The sequence below is a fragment of the Stegodyphus dumicola genome, chromosome 9 (genome assembly GCF_044657685.1).
Source record: "Stegodyphus dumicola isolate Sdum_Otavi_A_Nest chromosome 9, ASM4465768v1".
Taxonomy (NCBI): Eukaryota; Metazoa; Arthropoda; class Arachnida; order Araneae; family Eresidae; genus Stegodyphus; species Stegodyphus dumicola.
This window is the reverse complement of record NC_140776.1, coordinates 177882167-177906533: the sequence shown is the minus strand read 5'-3', so window position 1 is coordinate 177906533 and position 24367 is coordinate 177882167. Positions and strand designations below refer to the sequence as shown.

The window sequence follows — 24367 nt, the reverse complement described above, 5'->3', positions numbered from 1 at the left end:
GGAACATTCTCTTGGAACACTTCTGAACAAAAGTTTACTGTAAAGAAAAATGAAACAGAAATGAATGTTAGTGGATAAAACAATTGATGTGTGTCGAAATTTTTTGTGTTATTCCGTTATTGGATTTACGCTATTCTGCCTGTTCGAATACTGGAGGCTAAATCAGCGAAAAATTTCATTTCTGTCCGAATCAGATTTATACCAGAATCACAACGAAAAAAAGAATAAGTCAAAATTCAATGAAATGTGTTTAACTCAACCAGAAAATATTATATCGGGAAGATTCCCCCTTTCTTTTCCGCACGAACTAATACTTCTTTTTTTGGTCCTATAACTCGCATTTGCTTTTGCTTTGACAGAAAGGGGCAGGTATTTTAAAGAAAGAACTCTGGTTCCTCCTCTAAGTCAAAAACGTTCTAAATTTATGTCCAGTATTTTGTCACTCTTTGCGAATTATTTCCTTGGACAGTTACTCTATTAATAATTTAAATACAAAACTTTAAAATAAATGAAGCGACCAGTAATTAGAGTTAGTAGATCAATTTAACTTCGTCCCTATTAAAACCTTTTTATAATTAGCTAGCAATTTTTAAGTGACCGAGTAAAATGAGAAAAAGAAAGAACTCTGGTTCTTCTTTTAAGTCCAAATCTCTCTAAATTTATGTCCAGTCTTTTGTCACTCTTTACGAATTATTTCCTTGGACAGTTACTCTATTAATAATTTAAATTCAAAACTTTGAAATAAATGAAGAGACCAGTAATTAGAGTTAGTAGATCAATTTAACTTCGTCCCTATTGAAACTTTTTTGTAATTAGCTAGCAATTTTTAAGTGACCGAGTAAAATGAGAAGAAAGAACTCTGGTTCTTAAGTCAAAACCCCTCTAAATTTATGTCCAGTCTTTTGTCACTCTTTACGAATTATTTCCTTGGACAGTTACTCTATAAATAATTTAAATTCAAAACTTTAAAATAGATGAAGAGACCAGTAATTAGAGTTAGTAGATCAATTTACCTTCGTCCCTATTGAAACCATTTTATAATTAGCTAGTAATTTTTAAGTGACTGAGTAAAATGAGAAAAAGAAAGAAAGAACTCTGGTTCTTCCTCTAAGTCAAAAACTTTCTAAATTTATGTCCAGTCTTTTGTCACTCTTTGCGAATTATTTCCTTAGACAGTTACTCTATTAATAATTTAAATTCAAAACTTTAAAATAAATGAAGAGACCAGTATTTAGAGTTAGTAGATCAATTTAACTTCGTCCCTATTGAAACCTTTTTATAATTAGCTAGCAATTTTTAAGTGACCGAGTAAACTGAGAAAAAGAAAGAACTCTGGTTCTTCTTTTAAGTCAAAAACCCTCTAAATTTATGTCCAGTCTTTTGTAACTCTTTGCGAATTATTTCCTTAGACAGTTACTCTATTAATAATTTAAATTCAAAACTTTAAAATAAATGACCAGTATTTAGAGTTAGTAGATCAATTTAACTTCGTCCCTATTGAAACCTTTTTATAATTAGCTAGCAATTTTTAAGTGACCGAGTAAAAGGAGATAGAAACTTGAAAATGTAAAATTCTTAAGGGAGTCGTAAAAACCTTACACTACTATTAAATATTTGAAAATTCAAATATTTTTTGTTGATTCCTTTGTAATGGCCCACCAATGGCCGAGCGGTAAATTCGTGGTTTTCCCCATGTGTAACGTGTATACTAGCCACTTTCCCTTAGATAGTGCTCCACGAAGGCATCCCCCTTCGAGACTTTGACATAATCTCATAAACCAAACCAAATCTTTGTAACATAATTCTAACTGATCTGAATTTTGAATGTTAATAACGACGTATTATAAGTTATTGAAACTCGCAGTGGAAATATTTCCACAGCCAACAGTTCTTGCATTCCTCTTTCTTATAAGAAGGGCCCACCAGCGGCCGAGCGGTAAAGTCGCTGAAAGCTGGTAGTTCGGTCTGAGGTTCGAATCCCGCGAGCGGGCTGGCTGCCTGGGCGTTTTCGTGGTTTTCCCCATGTTTAACGTGTATACGAGCCAGTTTCCCTTAGAAAGTCCTCCACGAAGGCATCCTTCCCCTTAGGCAGAGAGCCCTAGTGTGTTTTGCCATAATTAAATACACATCTTATAAGATTCTTACAAGCCACTTCTTCTTAAAACAATTAGCACATATTATCTTAACTAGATTTTTGTATCTTAATTTATCCCTCATAATGATCAGCAGAAGTGTAAATCGGTTTCTGAAGTGTTAAAAAGTTCTAAACTTTCTGAAAACAATTATATTAGATACAGGTGTTATTTTTTTAGATATTATTTGAATTATTAAATCTTTGAGTAGTATCAGTAGATTTACTGATGGCATTTGTTCAAATCGACAAACCTGACTTGGGGCAAGAAATGAAGCGTTTTTAAGGGGGCTCATACACCTTAGACCCCTTAACACCCTTCGAATATGTGACTGTTGCAAGAATTGGAATATTTTATTTATTTTAAAATTAATTACTTCCAACTTTTTACAGCTGACTACATAATATATCTGCTTTCTGAAATAGTGATCAGAAAGTTTGTGTTGCCACAAATATTTTTGTAATTTAATCCGCTTTGTGACAAAGGTTTTCGTCACGTTTCCACCTTGCGCGCACGATATTTTAAAAATGGCTAATGGTACCTACTTGAAATTGGATGGAATTCTTTATATGAGCCCTATCTTTTAACTGAACCTAAAATCTGATGAATATTTTAATATTAAAAAATTTTATGGACGAAAACATTACAGATTTTTTTTTAATAAAATACATTTTATAAACTCGACTCCAAACAAAATATAAATTTAACACGAAATTCTTAGAATATTTTCATTCCCAGTTTCCAGATGTTATAAAAGCTATATATTAAATATGGAATTAAATTATGCAACAGAATGTTTTAAACTGTGCGCGCAAGGTGGAAACATGACGAAAGCTTTTGTCAAAAAGCGGATTAAATGATAAAAATATTTGTGGCAACACAAACTTTCTGATCACTATTTCAGAAAACAACTATATTATGTAGTCATTTGTAAAAAGTTGGAAGTAATTGATTTAAAATAAGTAAATTATTCCAATTCTTGCAACAGTCACATATTCGAAAATCTTATGGGTTTGAAGGTGTACGAGTCCCCTTAAATAACATCATATAGTTTTATTAAAGCTATTATTGTAAGACTTATGTCTGTTATTCCTCATAAGCTAAATTAGATCCTACAATGAACCTGGTGAATTTTCTCACAGGCATGAATAAATTACCAGCGCAGAAGAAAGGGTGGAAAATAAACATTTATTAATTAAAACTAATTTAACAGAAAGGCACGGACTTCGTGCGTTACAAAAACACCATTCACTTGCGGTGGTAACTAAACGTTGAATATAATAAAAGTCAAATCTGAAAATAAATAGTGCATGAACGCACTTCAATTTACGCCTAAGAGCTGGACTCACAGAAATCTAACCGTCGCGATACTAAATTGATAAGGCCAAGAGGCTTACTAGCGTGACCGCGAAATAACAACAAAACGTGCGCTTGGCTAGCGAAACACGCGCACTTAACTTTAAATTTACATCCTGGCGAGATAATGTAAGGGGAAGTTGAGAAGGTTAGAAAAGGAAAACTTAAAATAAATTTGTTATGCAAAATAAGGAAAACCCTACATTATTACTGATGCTTTTAATTTTTAAAAGAATCTGAATGTCGATTCACTTCCTTTGGAATTAAATTCCTCTTGCTATCGTTACTTTTACTATTGTTACGAAATGTACAGGTGCGGTGGGATAGCTTACCGCAAAGCAGTTTTAGGGTTGCCATAAAATGGCAAAGGAAAGCAGGGTTGCCACATTTGGCGAGAAATCGCCCGTTTGGCGACAAAATTGGAGATATACCATGGACGGATGGAGAACCTTCTGGAACGAATTCTTACCGTTTAGCCCAGAATGTTCTCGAACACGAGCCGAAAGCTATATAAACCCTGCTAGTCCGCAGTCAGTTAGTGTGTGTCTCTCATCGAGAGTGTGTCTCGTCAATCCCTGTGGAGTTGACCGAGTTGACAGCCAGACAGCGAGTACCGAGTGGGTCGTCGAGTGCATCGAGAGAGTCTTTTAGTGCATCGCGAGTTAGTGCATCCTCGAGAGATCGTGTTGAGCTCCGGGAACGACTGAACCGAAGAGTCGGGAGCTGTGCTCTGTGTGTAGTCGAGTGCATCGCGAGTTGTAGCGTGGAGAGTCTCGAGAGTACGTGGAGTTCCGAGAACGACCAAGCAGAGTCGGGTTGCTGTACTCCGGAAAGCAGAGTCGGGGGCTTTGCAGGAAGCTGTCTCCAACGTTATTGCCTGACAGTGTGAAGGTTGTGTCGCTGATTGTGCCAGCGTGTTTATAGTAGATCTTCGACGACTGTAAAAGTGTTTTGGAGCTGTCCTGATTAATATTGATAAATAAAGTGTGTTTCGATACTTCATCCAGTGTCGTCGTTATTCGCTCCAAATCTATGAACCCCGTACGAACGTGAAGGAAGAAAAGAAAATAACGTAACAACTGGTGTCAGAAGAAAGAAAAACGCAACAATATTATCTAATCTATGGCTAAAGCTTTTTCTTAAATACTGTGCATTTCAGTAAAAGAGATATGAAGTCGATGTTTATTTCATTTGTTAAACCAATGAACGCATTGACACCACATACATCAACCAGAGACCCCACGGGCATATGAGCTCATATTAAATAATGTAATTTCTCATTTATTGTTATTATTGAAAAATTTAATATAAGAACATTACAAAAGCCGAAGTTTAATGCTTTTATCAATACAAGAGGCACGCAAAATTTTCTACATGCATTAATTCAATTTAAGCCAGTTTTATTCTGATCATTCCTCGCCTTGACATTCTTCCTGTTAGGTCAATTATAGTCAAATCTTCTCATTCAAAGACTACTCTATGTTTACTATAACGAGTGAACCAAAAAAAAAAAAAGGCTGAGAGCTTTAAAAGCTTTAAAATTGATAGGAATATATATGTTTGATCTCTGCTGCGTCGAAATATGTATTACGAAGCAACGAAGTACTGTCAAACTAGATACAAAGGAAGTCGATACTTTCTTTGTATCTAGTTTAATGATTTCAGTAATAATTTTGAAACTGCAAAACACAGTAAGGGAAAACCACCAACAGAAATCTGAAAGTTTGAATTACAAATTCAAAACTAAAATGTCACGTGAATATCCATAGAAGAGTTAGTGATCAATTCAGACTTCCTAAAACACCCAAAGTTCACAATGTTTCAATTGATATTCGGTATTAACTTTTGATAACTAGGAAAAGTACAGAGTTAATTCATAACTTGGTTTATTACGAAGATGTCAGTTCATTTTGAAGTCCGAATCGGGAAGGAAATTATAAAGTGAATAATTAAGGGGACTCGGTACCTTTTGAATGATTTTTTTTATTTAAGCACTTTCATCTACTTTTTATGAATAATATTAAGTGGTTCAAAATGGCAAAATGGTTTTCAGCTGAAAAAAAATTTTTTTGCTATTAATTTTTGTTTAATTTGAATTTTTTTAAAAAATATTCAACAATTAAAAATTCTTTCTTCTCCCACAATTTTAAATACTTTTGCTTCAAATTTTTTTTTATTGTATTCATAATAGTGTTCTTAATAACTTTACGGATCGATTTTTCAATTAATGAATTAGTTTCTGAGAAAAAAAATAAAAAGCACATTTTTATATAAAAACTTTAAAAAAATATGATTTCAGTAACATTTTTACTTCCAATAATTTTTCTTTTCACTATTTTTCAAATCCCATCCTTGATTCTATTTAGTATATAATTTGAAATAAGCAGTAAAATTATTAAATAATTTGGTCCATATCTGAACAAGTTTTAGGACTTTAAGTAAAAGGATATATTAAAAAATTGCAAACTGAGAAATCGCAGTTTAAAGAATGTAAACTGTCTGGACGGTCATTAAATCATTTCCAATTTCTTAAAAATTTTATTACTGAATTTCAATACATATATATATATATAATAAAACTTAGTACTGCTCAATTGATTAATATGAATATAAATTACAAGCTTTTGTTTAAAACCTTATCTGGCTAGAAATATTGTAAAAATAGCATAAAATGCAAGTAGAATTTTTCTTTACCTGTTTTTGTTTTTTAAAACACGCTCAAACGAATTTTAATGTATGAATTAATTATAATATATTTTCTAAAACTCTTTTAATCATTATTAATAATATTAATTTGTCGTTTTATTCATTTTTTAAAAAGCAAAATTTGAAATTTTAACGGACATAAAACATTTTGGTACTTTTCCGTTTCGCCGGTGCAAATCTCGCCAAGCAGACTTTATTGGCGACAACATACAGTATACACATAAAAAATATTTAAAAAATTTTTGTTCTAAGAATTCTCTTTTTGAAGGCATAAACATTTTAATATCGTTTAAAAATTTATAAAAAGCCAATAAATTTGCAAAAAGACATTAATTTAAGAATTTACTATGCTTTCATGGTTCAACATACTAATTCGCCGGTTCATATCACGTGACCCCAAGCGATCTCATCACACGTAAACTACTCTACAAAAATCTAATGCTCTCAGTAATTATCTACATTAATTTCAAGTTAAATCTTAATTTGGAACACAAGTTTAAAGGCAAGAAATATTTCAATGCGTACGAATAGCTTACTCAGAAATTATGTAAAACTGCAGTGCTTAACTTCACTAATGCATTCTCATTAGAATTGATGAATTTAACCCTTGACTTTCCTTTTCTATATTTTCGGCTTCGGGTAAGCGCTGTGATTGCATCCTGATTGACTTAATTACCGAAAATGGCCTTAGACATAAAACTGAACTATCTGATAAAAATTCTATGTAATAATATGCCAGCATTGAAAGAAACAATCAATCTGATAAGAAAAAGCTGCGACTTGTTTTGAAAATGAGGCGTAAATGGTTACCAGCGAGAATATTCCGTTTGGCATCGGTTGTACCATTATTGGCGACTTTATCGCTTGCGCCGGCAAAACGGAAAAGTACCAACATTTTATTTAAAACCACTCAGCAGCTTATGTGATTTCTTCTCTTATTTTAGTCATTTGTTCTCGTATATAAATTGCATTTTAAATTAATTTATGTGCATTTTAATCAATTAAAAAGTTTAATGTTTGTTCCAGCACTATTTCAATAATGCTACGGTCAGAAATTTGATCACTTTCATTACACCACCTCTTTCTGTTCGTATCTAATCACAGATAATTTCAATTTTTGAATAAGCATAGCATTTTTGTTGACTGATAATACACATAAAATTATTTGCTGAGCTCAGTATAAATTATATAAACTTGCCAGTTTAAAGGTGAAAAAAAAAATTTTTCCCAACTTTAATTTGTATTTAAATAAATCAGTACATACTCATAAATACAGTTTTTTGATAGCTGGAGTCATATTTAATTACACTCCTTTTCATTTACACTGATTTTTAGTAAGTTACTTAAAAAATTAAGAAGTAAAAAAAAATAATAAACCCTAAGGGGGTGGGGCATTTAAAGGGGTGTCGAAATTTTAAAAACCTTTTTATAGCATTTATTATCGTTATATCATTTCAAAATTCCTCTTCAGTGTAGTAAGTTTATTAAGGTACTTTTTCAAAAAAAAATTGAAAAATCGGTAATTTCATTGATTTTGGGGTACCGAGTCTCCTTAAAAGACGTATAACAGGCTAGGAAAATAGTTAAAATAGGGTAAACGATGACAGTGTCATAATATTACTTCCAGATTAAATTAAAATAATGACATAAATATTTCTCGACTTAAATTTACAAATAATTCCAAAATCTTCAATTTTACTTAGCATCTAATTTTCTATTTATAAATTCAACTACGTGTTTCAGGAAACCACGGAGGTTTTTTAGTAGAAGGAGCTTTGTCCCTGAAAAATTATTTGTTTTCGTTTTGCGATTTTGCGTTGAATCACTATAAATGGCGAATCACTTTTCAAACAGTTGCCACTAAATGTTAGAGTCATGCATTATATTTGAAGAAATTAAATAATGAAAAATCTGCATAAATGTATGTATATATTTCTCTCATTGTGATAAAACAACGATACATACAGCCATCGAATTTTGAATGACGTCATCCTCCTACGAATATGAGCATGTGGAAGACCAAATTTGAAATTTGGAATTTGTTTTATGATCGATTTCGTATTTTGTAAAACGTTAACGAATTTTTGAGTAAAAATCTCAACGATTTAAAAGCGAGCAATGGCAACACTCTACGGGGGAAAAAAAACCGTTTTACCTCCAGCGCGCGGAAGTGTGTATCGGAAATTCTAAAGATAGGCTCATTTTAAAATTATTTTGCGACATTGCTATTGAACTGAATTTTATAGTTTAAATGCAAGGAACATGATATTTAATAAATAAAGGTAACACAAAAAAACGTTAAAAAAACGCCCCTTTGGACGTAATTTAAAATCTGAAACCTTTCATATTTTTTTTATTATTTTTTAGTTATATGTGTTTTTTCTTCTATAATTTCATCCTTCATACAGGAAGAAGCTTGTGAAGTTATTATCCTCAGTAAGTAAAATACTGACCAATTTTTTAATTTACTGATAAGAATTAAAGACTTGTGTTTCTACAGGCAGATGGAAAATTTAAAACAGCAGAAATAATCGCCATTTTTAATGAATAAATTTAATGAACTGTTAATCAATTCACATACTGCAGTTTAAAGCTTTTATTTGAAAATTTTGTTTCTGCTAATATCTTGCGAAATAAATATTGCATTAAAAATTATTTCCTGCATCATTTCTTAAAATTCATTTGCATAAAAAAGGTTTCATATAATTTTATCTGTTCTGAAGCTATCACCTTGTTATTTTGCTTCATCCTGCTTCCATCTATTACTAGTTATATCTTCCTCTGATCGTGCCTGCTTTCTACTTTTCTTGTACGAAATAAAAAGGAAGTATTGTAATCCCGAAAATTTTCAGGCATCATATTTCAACGAAAATATCCATTTTGACCGCTATCGAATGCAATTTAACGATGTTTTTGCGTGACATCTGTACGTAAGGATATAATAAAAGACTCTTTTCCACCCAAAAAATTATAAAACTGATTTAAAATGAATTCTGAAGGGAATTAATGTAGATATTTTGAAATTTTATGTATTTTTGCCTTGCCGGGAAGTGAATACTGAATAAATTGAATGAGAAATACTGAATCGTCTGTGAAAAACTGTTTCTTTTTTGTTATGTTTGCTTAATTTCTTTTATACTTCGTTTTAGATTTATTATGGTATTTGAATAAAACATGTAGCAACGATACGATTCGATAATTCTTCAAATGATATAAATTTATATGCATTCTGAGTTATAATATGAACAAAATATGACGCTATTAAGTGAACCTAGCGCTAGAGTGTCGCTATGGTTAACAAATATAGTGAATTTTAAAAATTGCATTTATTCTATTATATTTTATGCTCTATCGACGAAGTAGATTGAATTCAATCCAATAAGTTTAAATGAAATGCAAGAAAAAAATGCGTATAATTTAATATTCCATGCAAGGAAGTCATGTAATGTACACATCATATTTTTTAAATAATATGTTAGAGCTTAGGAAACGGCAAGCGGATAATTTTACTTATTTAATGAAAACGTATGTGCCCCCGATTACTGCGAAATACAAGAATATTTCTCTAAAATTAAAGTCAATCTGCAGTTAAATTCATAACATTTATAAACAACCATTTTCTTTTTAAAATGATCATTTATTTTTTGTACCACAAAAGAAAATCTCCATACTTGAACTCACATTGTAGAGGTCAGGCTTTCTGAAATTAGAAATATAGAAATAGACAGCTACCGCCTTTGTTAGGAGTCTCAAGGCATGCCCTGATCACTGCACTACAAAAGGATTCGTGATAAGTGACGGAGGACGTGGGCACTGTCCCTTTACCTTAATGGTTGTTCAAAAAGGTTTTGTGGAAGTAACGCTTTTAGTTCCTTAACCCTTAAGCTCAAAGGTTCATTTACTGTCACGTAAACACAAAGGGGGGTGAGCGCACTCTATTTTATGCATATTAAAAATATAAAATTTAAAAATAATGTACTATTGTTATTATATAAGCATTAACACACTTCCTTGTTATGCTGAAGTAATTAATTCTTTTCAAAAAGCCAAAATTAATGCATTAAATTTTAATTTTTAAATCATATATGGAAAAGTACGAAACACTTAATCAAATAAAATAAACACTACTGATTTGCAAATGCGTAGAAAGTAAATTATTTAATAAATTTTCCATCTGCAGAACATGGATTATATAAAACTAGAAAGCCCGGCGATCATACGAAATGACCTTGTTCTAGATATTATAAATTTTAATTAAAATGATTTGTGCAAAGTTGTCTGCCAATTCAAACTGAATTACCCAGGGCAGGCGGCGAGGACGGCCCTTTGCTTACTGCCCCACAAGGTTTCCCCCTTCTACTAGCTTAATTGCTTAAAGTAGAGTGCAATGAAGGAAACCACTGGAGGTACATTTTTTAAGAGCCACCGCTAGCTCAATTAATAAAGGTGATTTAAATAATAAAATGTTAATTCACATGTCAAAGATCTCTTTGTACACAACATTTCTTGTGTAGATCTTTCCACCATTTTTAAGCTCGCCTTGCAGAGGACCATCCATTATTTTTAATTTTACGTCCGTTCTTTCACAAACTCTTGAACAGGCAACATAAAGTTGACCGTGTCCAAATGCAGTCTCAGGTAAAAAAAAGCCAACACGCTTATGCGTTTGGCCCTGAGACATATTGGTGGTCATAGCAAAGGCAAGTTTTACAGGAAATTGTCTACGTCTCAATTGAAACGGCAACCCTGTGCCGTGACAACTTCAGCCCTTTGGCTAGTACAGTTACGCAAGCAACCAATAAACTATCGGCGACAAACAGACACTTAAGCCGCATATAATAAAGATATTTATTTATTTATTTCATTTTTTTTTCATCGTTGTCGGTTTTTCCGAATATTTCCGAATTCTATTATATATAGATGTTAAAATATTTATTAAATGCACGGGCTCTTGTATTTTTAATTTTTCCGGCTTAGCTTTTTCATAATATTCGTCACGCGCTGCACTCCACGGGGAATAAAACAATTTACAGTTACGCAAGCAACCAATAAACTATCGGCGACAAACACTTAAGCCGCTTATATATAGAGATATAATGCAAAAAAGTATAATATATAAAGAATATTTAAAAACTGCAGCACATTATTTTGAACATTTTCAATACTATTTTTAGCAAATTCTCTTGGCACATTCATTACATATTGGATTCGTGCAGCTGAAACATAGATAGGTAGTTTTTCTTCTTAGTCTAGTAAGACAAAGAAAACATATTTTACGCTTTTTAACGGTATCCGTTACATCTGGGCTAGAATAGATTCCGCTGGAAACTTCTATAGGTAGTTTTTCTTCTTAGTCTAGGGAGACAAAGAAAACATGTTTTACGCTTTTTAAGAGTATCCGTTACATCTCGGCTAGAATAGATTCCGCTTGAAAATCCTATAAGTAGTTTTTCTTCTTAGTTTAGGAAGACAAAAACATATTTTAAGGGTATCCGTTACATCTGGGCTAGAATAGATTCCGCTGGAAACTCTCTGAACGCACATTTTTATTTCTCGGTTCACAGTTGGGTTTTGAAGCCTCCATTCCATATGTGGTTTCACTAATTCTGATGATAACTCCAGTAAAAAATCAGCTTTTCCATTGATGTATTACATGTGTATTAGTTCCACTTACATCAAATACTCTAAAAAATATGGCCAATGGCCATCGCCTTGTTCTTCGACTTTTAGAATGTTCATAGCGTTTTTCATCGAATGCATCTACACCTCCTTTTGTCAAATAAGGAATAGAGTTTAATAAAAATTTAGGAATAGTTATATTTTATGTCATCTTGAAAGTAGTGAAAAGGAAAAGAATAACTATATAACTTTAAAATAGTTTCGCAGTTCTAAAATATTGGCGTGTTAATATAGACCCCCCTCTGCGTTTAAGGGTTAACTTCCACCCTCACACGTGCCTTTTTACTTCTTGTACGAAGTAAAAAGGAAGTATTGTAATCGCGAAAAGTTTCAGGCAGCATATTTCAAAGAAAATATCCATTTTGACCGCTATCGAATGCAATTTAACGATGTTTTTGCATGACGTCTGTACGTAAGGACAGAATAAAAGACTCATTTCCTCCAGAAAATTATAAAACTGCTTTAAAATGAATTCTGAAGAGAATTTTTCGTAGCGTCTGTACGAACGTATATAGGTATCTCGCATAACTCAAAAACGAGTAGCCTCAGAACGTTGAAATTTTGTATATAGGTCTGCTATAACATGTAGATGTGCACCTCATATTTTGGTGGCAATCGGCCGTACCAAACGTATATAAATATATATATATATATATCCACTCTGTTACCCGCCTCAGTGATCTTAGTTTCTTTACTCTTATATGTTTGTAAATTGTGCACTTTTTGCTTTAAAAATGATTGAATTATGTAGTTCTTATCTTCCGGTTAAGGTTTTTATGTCTTTAGTAAATCTGCAAGCAATGTTTGTACAATTATTAACAATTTAAAAGTTGTTTGAGTACGGTTAAGCTCTAAGTTTTAAATAACATGGCGGACATATTTGTTTACATTTGAAACAGCAGAATAGTAGATTTGTTGCCAATCGAGAGATTAATTAAGCTTCGCAACAATTGGCTTTTGAATCAACAACAACAAAAATAACGCCTTCATTTATTATTGCGAATTAAATCATGCTTAATCCTTTCTGGACTTGTTTCGAGGAAATAATTGTTTAAGATTTACTTCGTAATTTTTAATACAGATATTTTGAGTTTTTATGTATTTTTGCCTTGTCGCGAATTGAGAACTGAATTAATTCAATGATAAATACGAAATCGTCTGTGAAAAACTCTTTCTTTTCTTTTGTGTCGTTAATTTATTTTATACATCGTTCTAGATATATTAGAGTATTTGAATAGAACATGTGGCAACGATTAGATAATTCTTCAAATGATAGCATTTTTCTGCATTCTGAGTTATAATATGAATGAAATATAAAACGCTGTTAAGTGAACCTAGCGCCAGAGTGGTATATGGTAAACAAATATATTGCATTTAAAGAGTGCATTTATTCTATTGTGGTTAATGCACTATCTACAAAGTAGATTTAATACAGTCCAATAAGTTTAAATGAAATTCAATAAAAAATGCGTATAATTTAATATTCCGTACAAGGAAGTCATGTGGTGTACACATCAGATTTTTTTATTAAGCTGTGATACTATAAATATAAAATGCATTACAGTATACATTAACAAGACACTGCTATGTTATAAATCAATAATCTCTCACTCATTCACTCAGTGATGTAATCACTGTCTTTGTCAATGACCGTTCAGATAGGAGTTCAATGCCTCTCCTTACGCAATGAATGCAAAATGGTGCAGAATGGTTGTGTGATCATATTCCTTAATTTTCGCCAATTCCGCAGTTTTCTGCCAGTTCTCGTACACGTCACAAATTTTTCTCGTGGCTTTTGCGGCACTAGATCCTCGATTAAAACGCGAACAGTAAAATGTGTCGAAGTGTTCACAATCTCTACTTTACACTGCGTACTGGTTAGTCTTGAAATGGCCAAAAAGGAGCTGCTAATAACATACAAACTAATGTTCGCAACAATCAAACCCCAAACTGAAGAGAAAAACGAAAGCTTCATAATGCACTGTTAACAACTCATTGAAGAACAGCACGGACATATGCATTCCTTAAATTGAAAAATATTAGTTTCCGTTAAATTAACAATATAAAAATAAATTCTCTGCTAGGCGACGCAAAAACAAACACTCTGAACTCAAGTGCACACTACACGGCATAAGAAACGTCCTTAATTAAGTACTTATTAAATGTTTGTAAAAAGTTATCGGTTAGCTGCATTATAAATTATTTCATTTACATGTACTATATATCCATTTGATTTATTATTAAAAACCAAAATAAGACTTTCTGGTCGTCTTAAGAAACAGCGAGGACTTTAAAATATTATGGAATCAATGCTAAAACTCAAGGATATGATAATCATTGAATGCACAATCGAAACTTATGATAGCAGACTTATAGCATTTAGCTTTTAGAATTTTTACAGCCGACATTAATGGAAGAATAAAGGATAGTGATTTGTCTTTTGAATTTTGGCAGAATAAGGATAGTGATATGTCTTCTGAATCTTGGCAGAATAAGGATAGTGATTTGTCTTTTGAATCTTGGCAGAATAAGGATAGTGATTTGTCTTTTGAATTTTGACAAAATAAGGATAGTGATTTGGCTTTTGAATCTTGGCAGAATAAGGATAGTGATTTGTCTTTTGAATTTTGGCAGAATAAGGCTAGTGATTTGTCTTTTGAATTTTGACAAAATAATAATAGTGATTTGTCTTTTGAATCTTGGCAGAATAAGGACAGTGATTTGTCTTTTGAATCTTGGCAGAATAAGGATAGTGATTTATCTTTTGAATCTTTTCAGAATAAGGATAGTGATTTGTCTTTTGAATTTTGGCAGAATAATTGTCTAACTACAACATCTGTAAGTAATAAATCACGGGCATGCGGTTCATGATGATGACATCACCAGATACATTGCCTCGAGATATGGCGAATATAATCAGGAATGCAAGGAAGTACGTCGCATCAACGAAACCTTCATCATCGTACCCAGTAATGGCTAATAGAAAATAACAATGAATTCATGAAATCAACAGAAAAACCAACAATGAATAATAATATGAATATGGTAAATTTCAATTTCTTTCCTGTAAATTCAGTCTACTCTCGTATTTACAGCAGTTATTCATCATTGGTTGTATGAATACTATCCTTCTTTCTCTGAACACTGACTGAGCTACGTTGTCAAAAGTGTCTATAATGATTCACAATAAAAAAATCTTCTAGCTAGCAGAATGGCGCAGCGTTATCTTTAGTGCTGAATCAGGTTTGTTCATTAATAATAGAGATATGATCCACAGAGGTAATACGCCAGTTATACATCATTCAGAGCTATATGAAAAGAAACTTCTGATATTATTGTATATTGAATCATTAATTATGGAAGTATTTTACCTTTAGTTGTGTTTGGTGGCACTTCAGTTCCTATAAAATACACTCAGGCTGTATTATGATCTGTGTTGCTACTTTCATTAGGGTTATTCCAGGGTCACATTCTCAATAAAAAGACCCTAAAGCTACATAATACCAAAGTCTTTTTCCAGGGTCTTTCCTGTCGGGTATGTATCGTCTACTATTAGGCAGTACATTGGCGACAAAGCTATTGCTAGTAAGGGTCAAGAGAAATAAACTAATTCTCCTTTTTTCCATGTTTTACTTTCGAATTCTGATTTTTGTCATAATAATTTTCCTTGTTTATTTAATCTATCTTTTTAAGCCAAACATATTTTTACACATATTTCTACTTGAAAATACTAGTTCCATTTACTTATTTATTAGATTAGCAATATTTTCTTTTTTTAATTATAATGTTTATCCTTCACTAATCTGTAACATAAGTACGGAACTTTTGATTCAACGACTAATCTTCGGATTATGGTAACTTGGCGATTTTTTGGCGACCAACCCTGCTACAGCAATATGCTAGTTTTTTTTTTATTTTTTTATTTTTATTTTTTTACGCCATTTTGTTTACACGAAGTAAAGGCTTTTTTTTTTTTTTTTTTTTTTTTTTTTACTCAACATTTTTTTCCAACAATCTGCTAACCGAATTACGCTTATGCTAGAACTTTTATGGAACAAAATGCTTAATCATGACGAAGATTACGTGCGAAATTGGGAGAAAGTGTAGAATCGTCCACTGCTTGCCGCGTTTTTAAGAATTGCACATACACGTTATCCATGTACACGTCGACCTATTTTCACTTTAAAAAAATCCCAGAATTGCACAAAAATGGCATTATGGCACACTCTTGACCTTATCCATGTACACTGCTAAAGTCCTAGCTAGTAACCTTTATCGCCTTACCAAAATGTCGCCAAACTAACCGTTACCATATTCTAAAGATTAGCCCATTCAACTTTTGAACATTGCACACTTTAAGGAAATAAACAATTATCAAAATTCTAGGACATCATGTTTCCAATAATTTTACGAAGAACTGAAACACCTAATCAATACAGAATTTTGAAGCAATTAAAAAATAGGCAAAGCTACTCATTTCACAAATTCAATAAATACGGGGGTGCTGCAGGGAAACTATCTTATTTTAAAATTGAATAACACAAATAGTATAAGCGAAATCAGTTTCATTTTTTTCCAAGTTATACAGAGACACTTAAAGTTTTTTTTTATTATTATTATGGTTTAAATGTAATATCATTAAGGTGGTCTCCGCTCTGGTCAATGCATTGAGATAGTCGAGTTTTGAAGTTTCTTTCCACTTTTACCAGCCTATCAACGGGTATGTTGTCGATAGCAGCTTGAATATGGTTCTTCAGTTGAGCCAGGGTCTTTGCACGTTAGAGATTTCAGATAGCCCCACAAAAAGAAATCACACGGGGCTAAATCAGGCTAGCGCGCTGGCCACTGACAGTCGTAAGGAGATAAGGCGTCCAGGTAAATGTTCTTCAAAAAATCATGGTCCAATGATGCCTATTCTGGACAATGCACACCAAACAGTCACACGTTCTGTAAGGAGGCGCTGCTGATGATGTTCTCGGGAATTCGTGCCACTCCCAGTATCGCATCACGCAACCGGAAAGATGAAAACGAGCCTCATCGCTAAAGAACACAAGGGCATCATGAGGCATATTGTCAAGAACGGCTACGAGTGCATTTTTTCGTGAAAGAAAATCTCGTGGATTAAGTTTTTACACCTCTGCCAATTTATATGGACGAAAATGCAGTACGTTGAAACGTACCACTCCACGGAGAACGTACTGTCCTCTCTCGTCCACTGCATGATCGGTACAGGTACAGGTAGAAGCTAGGCCAGCACCTCCGTAGCACCATAGGTAATTGAGGTATTGCTGAACCCAGCTAACTGTTAAACTTTCCACCCCAATTTTGAGGTGGGTGGTCCGAGGTTCTCCCGTCCCTCTTTTTTTACCATCAACCACTTGAGAGGACATTCTGAGATAACTGAGTTCTGGTATTAATAGTGTACACAAATCATATTGAGAAAAGACTGTCCTTGAAAAGTTCAACAACTGATGCTTCCAAAAGCATAAATGTAAGAATAAATGTCTTTTCTAAGGCGGTAGGTGTAATAAGCAAGTCTTTGGAGCTCCAATCCATCAGCATTGCGCAGATAAATGAAACTGTTGGAACATTAAAATGAAATAAAAAATAATAATAAATAATAAATAATAAAATAAAATAAAATAAATAATAAAAATTTAAAAAAAATAAATAAAAGAAAATAAAAAAGACAAATATGGTATAGTAACATATGGAGATGAATACGCATTAGATATGACAAATATCCAGTCCGAGTCTTTGGATATGTATAAGAACGTCTTTGGTTTTGGCCCTAAGGTGTCTGTTCTTTATTGCATATTTCTTAAATGGTATTAGATTGTTGTTAGGCTTAATCAGATGTTTGCCGTCTGTTAGGTTTATTTTTTTATTTACCATCAGATGAGCAGCTGCACCGCCTTTAAGACATTCAGCTTTTACGCTCATCTGATGGAATCATCTGCCAACTGTGTTGTTTGTAAAATAGAATAAAATTTTAGAATTTTGATAATTACATAATAAAAATTAAATATCAAGAAATAAATATATAAATAATACAATAAATAATAAACATAAATAGATACAATAAATAGAAGTTAAAAATTTAGAATAAGATAAATACAATGTTGTGATATATGAAGTCAAATAAAGTATCAGAAGTTTGAGAATTATATAATAAAAATTGAAGAAATTAAATATATAAAAATATAATACCTAAATAAATATGAAAGTAAATGAAACGTAAATACATAAGTAAATACTTAAGAAAATCATTACAAATTTTGAAAATGAACAATATAATGTATGAGAATAGTAGAGGCTGAGAATGTAAGATATGTAAAGAGTAAAGTATTTCATTATGGAGAATGAAGAGCAGTAATTGAATAAAAGTTGATGAGAAATAGTATTTGAATGAATTAGGATGACCTGAATGAAAAGTTTGTGGAAATTCTTGATAGAGAGTCATTCTTCAGTAAAAGACTTGACTAAAAATCTTGAGTTGAGACTTTATTAATATATTAAGGAGATGGAATTAGAAAATATCCTTAAATTCTTGATTGAGCTTGAGAGATCTTGAAAGTGTACTTAAATAAAGATAGTCTTGAGTGAAAGCATTAAAATGAGGTAGTCTGTTAGATTACAGTCAAAAATGTAATGATCAGGGTCACCCCTGGTACTAAACCTACATGACATAAAATTTTAGATACCGCTCTTTTCAATGAGCGCCACCCCACACTTCTCGGAATAAATGTCGCTAGATGGCGCGCGTTTCAAATAAGGAAGTTTCCCTACCGCACCCTGTATCTCTTTTTCAAACTTGTCAGTTATTTAATAAAATATACATATATGTGTGATAAGACTATTTGATCTCTTTTCTCTCTTTCTCTGGTTTTCTTTCAGGGTGCGATCGGTGACCCTCGATCTGCCACCACGAGAAAAGGTTTCCTTTTTTTCTGGCGGTTCTTCACCAGAATTTTCTCTCCGTGAGGTGGGTGACAGATTGGAATCCACTCAGACTGCTTTCGACACCCCATCTTCCTCCCTGGGAGGCGGTCTCAAATCTTCCCTGCAGCCCCCTGCCAACAAACGGAGCAATCCGTCTTCAAAAAACAACAATCACGTGAAGTTCGTCACTCCTGCCACAACATTGGACGCTTCGCATACCATGAAAGTGGATGTCGTCCTTCACACGATAGCAGCTGCAGCAGCTGAATCTGTGGGAGCGGGCATCAACGGATCCCCCTGGAGAGGCGAAAATTCCTCTCCGACCCACATTGAAAATGGAATCGAACTTTCCTCACCCGAAACAGATTCTCCTAGGTAGCGACGTCAAATGCTTCGTTTAAGTTCATTCCTGATCCAGAAGATACTGTTCGGTAGTCTACAAAGTGGTGTTCGAAATGTTTTACAACAGGACAATTTAAAATTCAAAATACTAACCCATACACAGAGCTCTGTACTCCATATGAATTGCGCATAAATTATTGAATGGTTTATCAACTTGTTCACAAGGATTTTGTTTCTTAAGAAAATTAGCTTTATTAAAGTTTTGACTGTGAATTCTAGACGATTTTTTTATTACTGTTCAAAATATAAAAATCATTTCAAAAAATGCTTATTCTAAAGAATGAAAGAGACAGCAAAAATTCTTCTTCTATACTTAAATTCTTTTTCTTTCAGCTTCCGAAATGGTCAGTTAAATTAATCGAGACCCCTTTGATAATAAACAATGGTTATCACTAGACCTGAGGAAATTTTCATTCACGTAAAGTAAAATTTTTCTCGACTTCGACTAATTTGTATTAAGTAAAAGGCCTGGGATGATTCGTTTATTAGATTGTTTTTTTACTATCGTTGTTGCCAAAGCATAATATGCGATGGCATAATATGCGACGTGCACGGAATTTTTAATTTTTTCTTGAAATTTTCGGGCATGCAATCTTGAATACTTTCCAGACATATTCGAGGCACTGTCATATGACTGGCCTCTACAATCACTGAGTGAAATGATGTTATTTTCCGAGAACGAAACAGCAGCATCCATCAGATACTCTGAAGTATGTAAATAAATATGAATAAACAACGAAAGTCTCTCAATTAGTGCACCATTTTGGACATATCGAATAATACGTTAGTTGGTCAGCATGAGTGACATCAGGGGTAGAATTAACAGAGACAGAGTCCTAAACATGGTACGTACACAGAATTTTTAATTTTTTCTTGAAATTTTCAGGCATGCAATCTTGAATACTTTCCAGACATATTCGAGGCACTGTCATATGACTGGCCTCTACAATCACTGAGTGAAATGTTGTTATTTTCCGAGAACGAAACAACAGCATCCATCAGATACTCTGAAGTATGTAAATAAATATGAATAAACAACGAAAGTCTCTCAATTAGTGCGCCATTTTGGACATATCGAATAATACGTTAGTTGGTCAGCATGAGTGACATCAGGGGTAGAATTAACAGAGACAGAGTCCTAAACATGGTACGTACACAGAATTTTTAATTTTTTCTTGAAATTTTCAGGCATGCAATCTTGAATACTTTCCAGACATATTCGAGGCACTGTCATATGACTGCCCTCTACAATCACTGAGTGAAATGTTGTTATTTTCCGAGAACGAAACAACAGCATCCATCAGATACTCTGAAGTATGTAAACAAATAGGAATAAACAACGAAAGTCTCTCAATTAGTGCACCATTTTGGACATATCGAATAATATGTTAGTTGAGTGACATCATGAGTGACATCAGGGATAGAATTAACAGGGACAGAGTTCCTTCTAATATTTCATTAACGATAGTTGCCATGGCTTATGTGAACTCCTCAAAGATTGTAGCAGATAGATAAGAGAATAGCAGAAAGATAGATAATACCTTTTCAGAATTGGAATACTTTTTGTAATGTTCATCCAAAAATGGATCAAACTTACCCAGAAGTTCCGAAGTACCTAAATAATTTCCTTTTTTCACTGAACCAATAGTTTCATTTTCCCTTCTGAAAGGCAGTCATCTTGATGTTAAGAACTTTATAATTGACCGAGCTATTGCGAAGGGCTATGTTGCCGGTTCCAGAATTAAAGCGCAAGGGCACTTGACATAAAGAAATCCGGACGTGGAGAAAATCTCAGATGAGGAAAGGGAAAGAAGAGAGGTACCAAAAGAAGAGAGACAATTCAATCGGACAAGTTCGCAAAACGTGACGAGCGATCATAGCTTTCAAGGAGGACCCAAGACAATGCAAATCAATGGCAACAATATGAGAAGATACACTACAGCAATAGTTCCAATGACAAATTCAAATGCAACTAAACAACCTCAATCAATAGTGCTAAATACAACACAATACAACACAATTTTAATACAACTATTCAGCGCAATACACCACAGCAACTCAACAGCAACCTAAGAAACCTATTTACAACACTACTATATCATCACAATGCTAAAAATCTCTCAGCATTAGTTTTATAATTCTCCAAGAATAATATTCAAGCTACAGAAGAACTTCAATCAAAATCAGATGCATTGGAAGTATAAACAATTGAGGAGCTAAATGAAACAGTTGTCGTCTCTTCCCATGAAGGTGTGAGCTGCAAGTGGTCTGACGCTTCTATCTTCGAAGAGAATTTCATAATTAAAGACTTGGGAGTAATTAACAAAGTCACATTGCACAGCTTTGTTGAAGAATTTTTTATTAGATCTTCTGATGTAATCTGGAATCATCTCAAGTTTTAAGTCTCTAAGTTTATTGCGGATAAGATAGTGTGAATCAGTAATAATGCGCAGAAATTTGTTTTGCACTACTTGTAATTGATGTAGTTGAGTTTGAGTGACCGGATTTTTGCGAAGTTCGGTTAAAAACTTTGCAACACCTGAAGTTTTTTATAGTCATTCTCCCTGGCAGTAGTCCAGGTGGAAGACGCATGCGTAATAACAGATCTAATGGCTGTGATGTAGATTCTCCTCTTCCTATTGATAGAAAGCTGGTCATTTTTAAGCAGTGGGATAAGTTTGAACATTATTCCATGTGCTTATATGCTTTTCCACACACGTCGGCCACGTGAGTGGACCAGGTGAAAGACCTAGTAAAGGTAACCCCCAGATAAACTGGCGCTGTCCACACTGGGAACCAGGGTATCGAAGAGCCTTACGTCTTCCGTTATAGATGTCGTTTTGCAGTATTTCCATACCAGCAGAATTTTTTATTTGTAAGATTGAGTACCGATTTTCCATTTGCCACAGCGTTTCTCAATGGCGATGATCTTTTCTTGCATTTTGACGAAGGCGTGATTTGGGAATCTGGATTTAACAGCAGCAACCGTATCATAAGCGTAGCAAGCCAGGAGCGTGTTGTGATCGTCTCTAAAACTGGGTAAGTCGTTGACATACAGAATGTAAAATTTCGGCCCCAAGATAGAGCCTTGCCGAACGGCCGCATGTTTTGTTTTGTTAGGGCGTAGCCCGGTTCACCTTGCAAAACAAAGTTTGCCCTATGACCCTATACTGGCTATGCCAGTACAAAAATCACCACACAACTATGCAAATACACGAATCACACAATGCCAGTGGCTTCTTTATTGTTGTTAATAATCTTCATAATCTCATGCGCTATTCCTCTTGCCCTAAGTAAACTATTTTTCATAAAATCTACGTTCGCTCCATCAATGCATCTGGTTAACTTACATTCTGTAATAAAGTGGACATTGTCTTCTACTTTTGTACATACTTTACATAAATCATTATCTTGAACATGGAATCTTTTCAGATAAAAGGGAAATCTCCCATGACCTGTAAATAATTGATTCAAGTCAATGTCATTGTTAATATTCATATTTTCCTTAGGAACAAAAATTTTCATGAACATGTTATTTATGCTTTAACGCTGGAGATCCGTAGTTAACGCCGAAGGTGCATCTTTCCAAGGAAGATTTAATCAGAAGAACCAGGCTACGAGGCCAGTCCCAACTTGATCAGCTCATATATGAGACCTGGGTGCGGCGCGGTCGAAAGCTTTGGCCACGTCCGATGAACCGATGAACCGATGAACTCAGTAAGGCGAACGAGCTGCGTGCACGTAAAAAGCCTCTTTCCAAATCCATGTTGATAATTAGCGGCTCGTGAGATTACAAATAATTTTAAATGGCATGCTTTTTAGCATCTGGTTATTAACGTCATCTTCACCCGAGGGGCATTTCCGGGTCTGAGAAATCTAATGATGGAATTCACCTCGTGTGATGTTCATTACTTTAAATGGCTAATCTTTAGAATATGGTAACAGGTAGTTTGGCGACATTTGGGTGAGGCGATAAAGGTTACTAGGTAGGACTTTAGCAATAATCTGAGAAGTACACAGTTTAAATCACAGATTATTTTGTCTCGGAGAAATGAGAGATTATGAGACATCTCATGTGACATTTTCCGGAAAATTCCGATCGTGATTTTAGCTAATAAGCACTTAGAAACAATTTCGCTGCTAAAGCGCAGAATCGCCCACTTATTTGTTTGGCGCTTTTTACAAGAGTAAGAAGAATTGGATTTTTGTTAATTTTCTTTGCCTTTTTAAGTCGATGTGTACATAGATAAAGTCAAGAGTGTGCGCAATGCCATTTTTGTGCAATTCTGGGATGTTTTTTAAGTGAAAATAGGTCGACGTGTACATGTATACCGTGTATGTGCAATTCTTAAAAACGCGGCAAGCATTTTGCGATTCTTCACTATCTCCCAATTTCACACCTAATCTTCGTCATGATTAAGCATTTTTGTTCCATAAAAGTTCTAGTATAAGCGTAATTTGGCTACCAGATTGTTGGAAAAAAATGTTGAGTAAAAAAAAACATGCCTTTACTTCGTGAAAACAAAATGACGTCCAAAACAAAACTAGCAGGTTGCTGTAGCAGGGTTGTTCGCCAAATTTCGCCAAAAATTCGCCAAGTTTCCATAATGTAAAGATTTACCCTTTAAATATTCGCTGTTCGAGCTGAATTGACTTGACAGATGCTCAGCAAAGATTTCAGACCTTTTGTGATCAAAGTACACGTAAACACTAGTACGTTTAATTGGGTTGTCACTGCCACTGGCACATTTCATGAACTTAACGTATTTCCAAGCAGAGTTACCGCCTAGGTTAATTTTTTTTCAGATTTATCCTTCCACGTTCTGGCCGTATGAGTCTGAATCAGGTGTTTGATGCGTCGATTAAGTCTCTTTATCTTAATCGTAAGATCCCATGTACGATTAAAATCTTTTCGTAAGTGACTGCAGAAAGTGATGATCTTCCTAATACACACAGGGAATGGGTGTTCAAAAGGATTTCGGTCCACATAGGTCTTATTTTTTTTCTTCTTGAACACTTAAATTGTCGTTTCTTGCTGTCCCTATCTTTCAGCTTCAGGTGTATTGCTGGATTAGAAGTTGTAGAGGTAGACGAAGAATTTGTATTAATAAAAGATTGGGTCATTTTCTGTAATGAATGATTAGATTTCT

General features: G+C 33.6%; 1 protein-coding gene across 2 annotated transcripts in view; it reads left to right on the top strand.

Moving 5' to 3' along the window:
- LOC146995570 (uncharacterized) overlaps positions 1 to 19430 on the top strand; it is a 790646-nt gene extending 771216 nt beyond the window's left edge. For both annotated transcript variants that reach the window (XM_085824394.1, XM_085824395.1), the window contains exon 4: positions 18771 to 19430. In XM_085824394.1, the coding sequence (XP_085680520.1) occupies positions 18771 to 19194 (424 nt within the window). In that variant the 3' untranslated portion in view covers positions 19195 to 19430. The remainder of the gene's footprint in view (positions 1 to 18770) is intronic.
- Positions 19431 to 24367: the final 4937 nt, after the last annotated feature.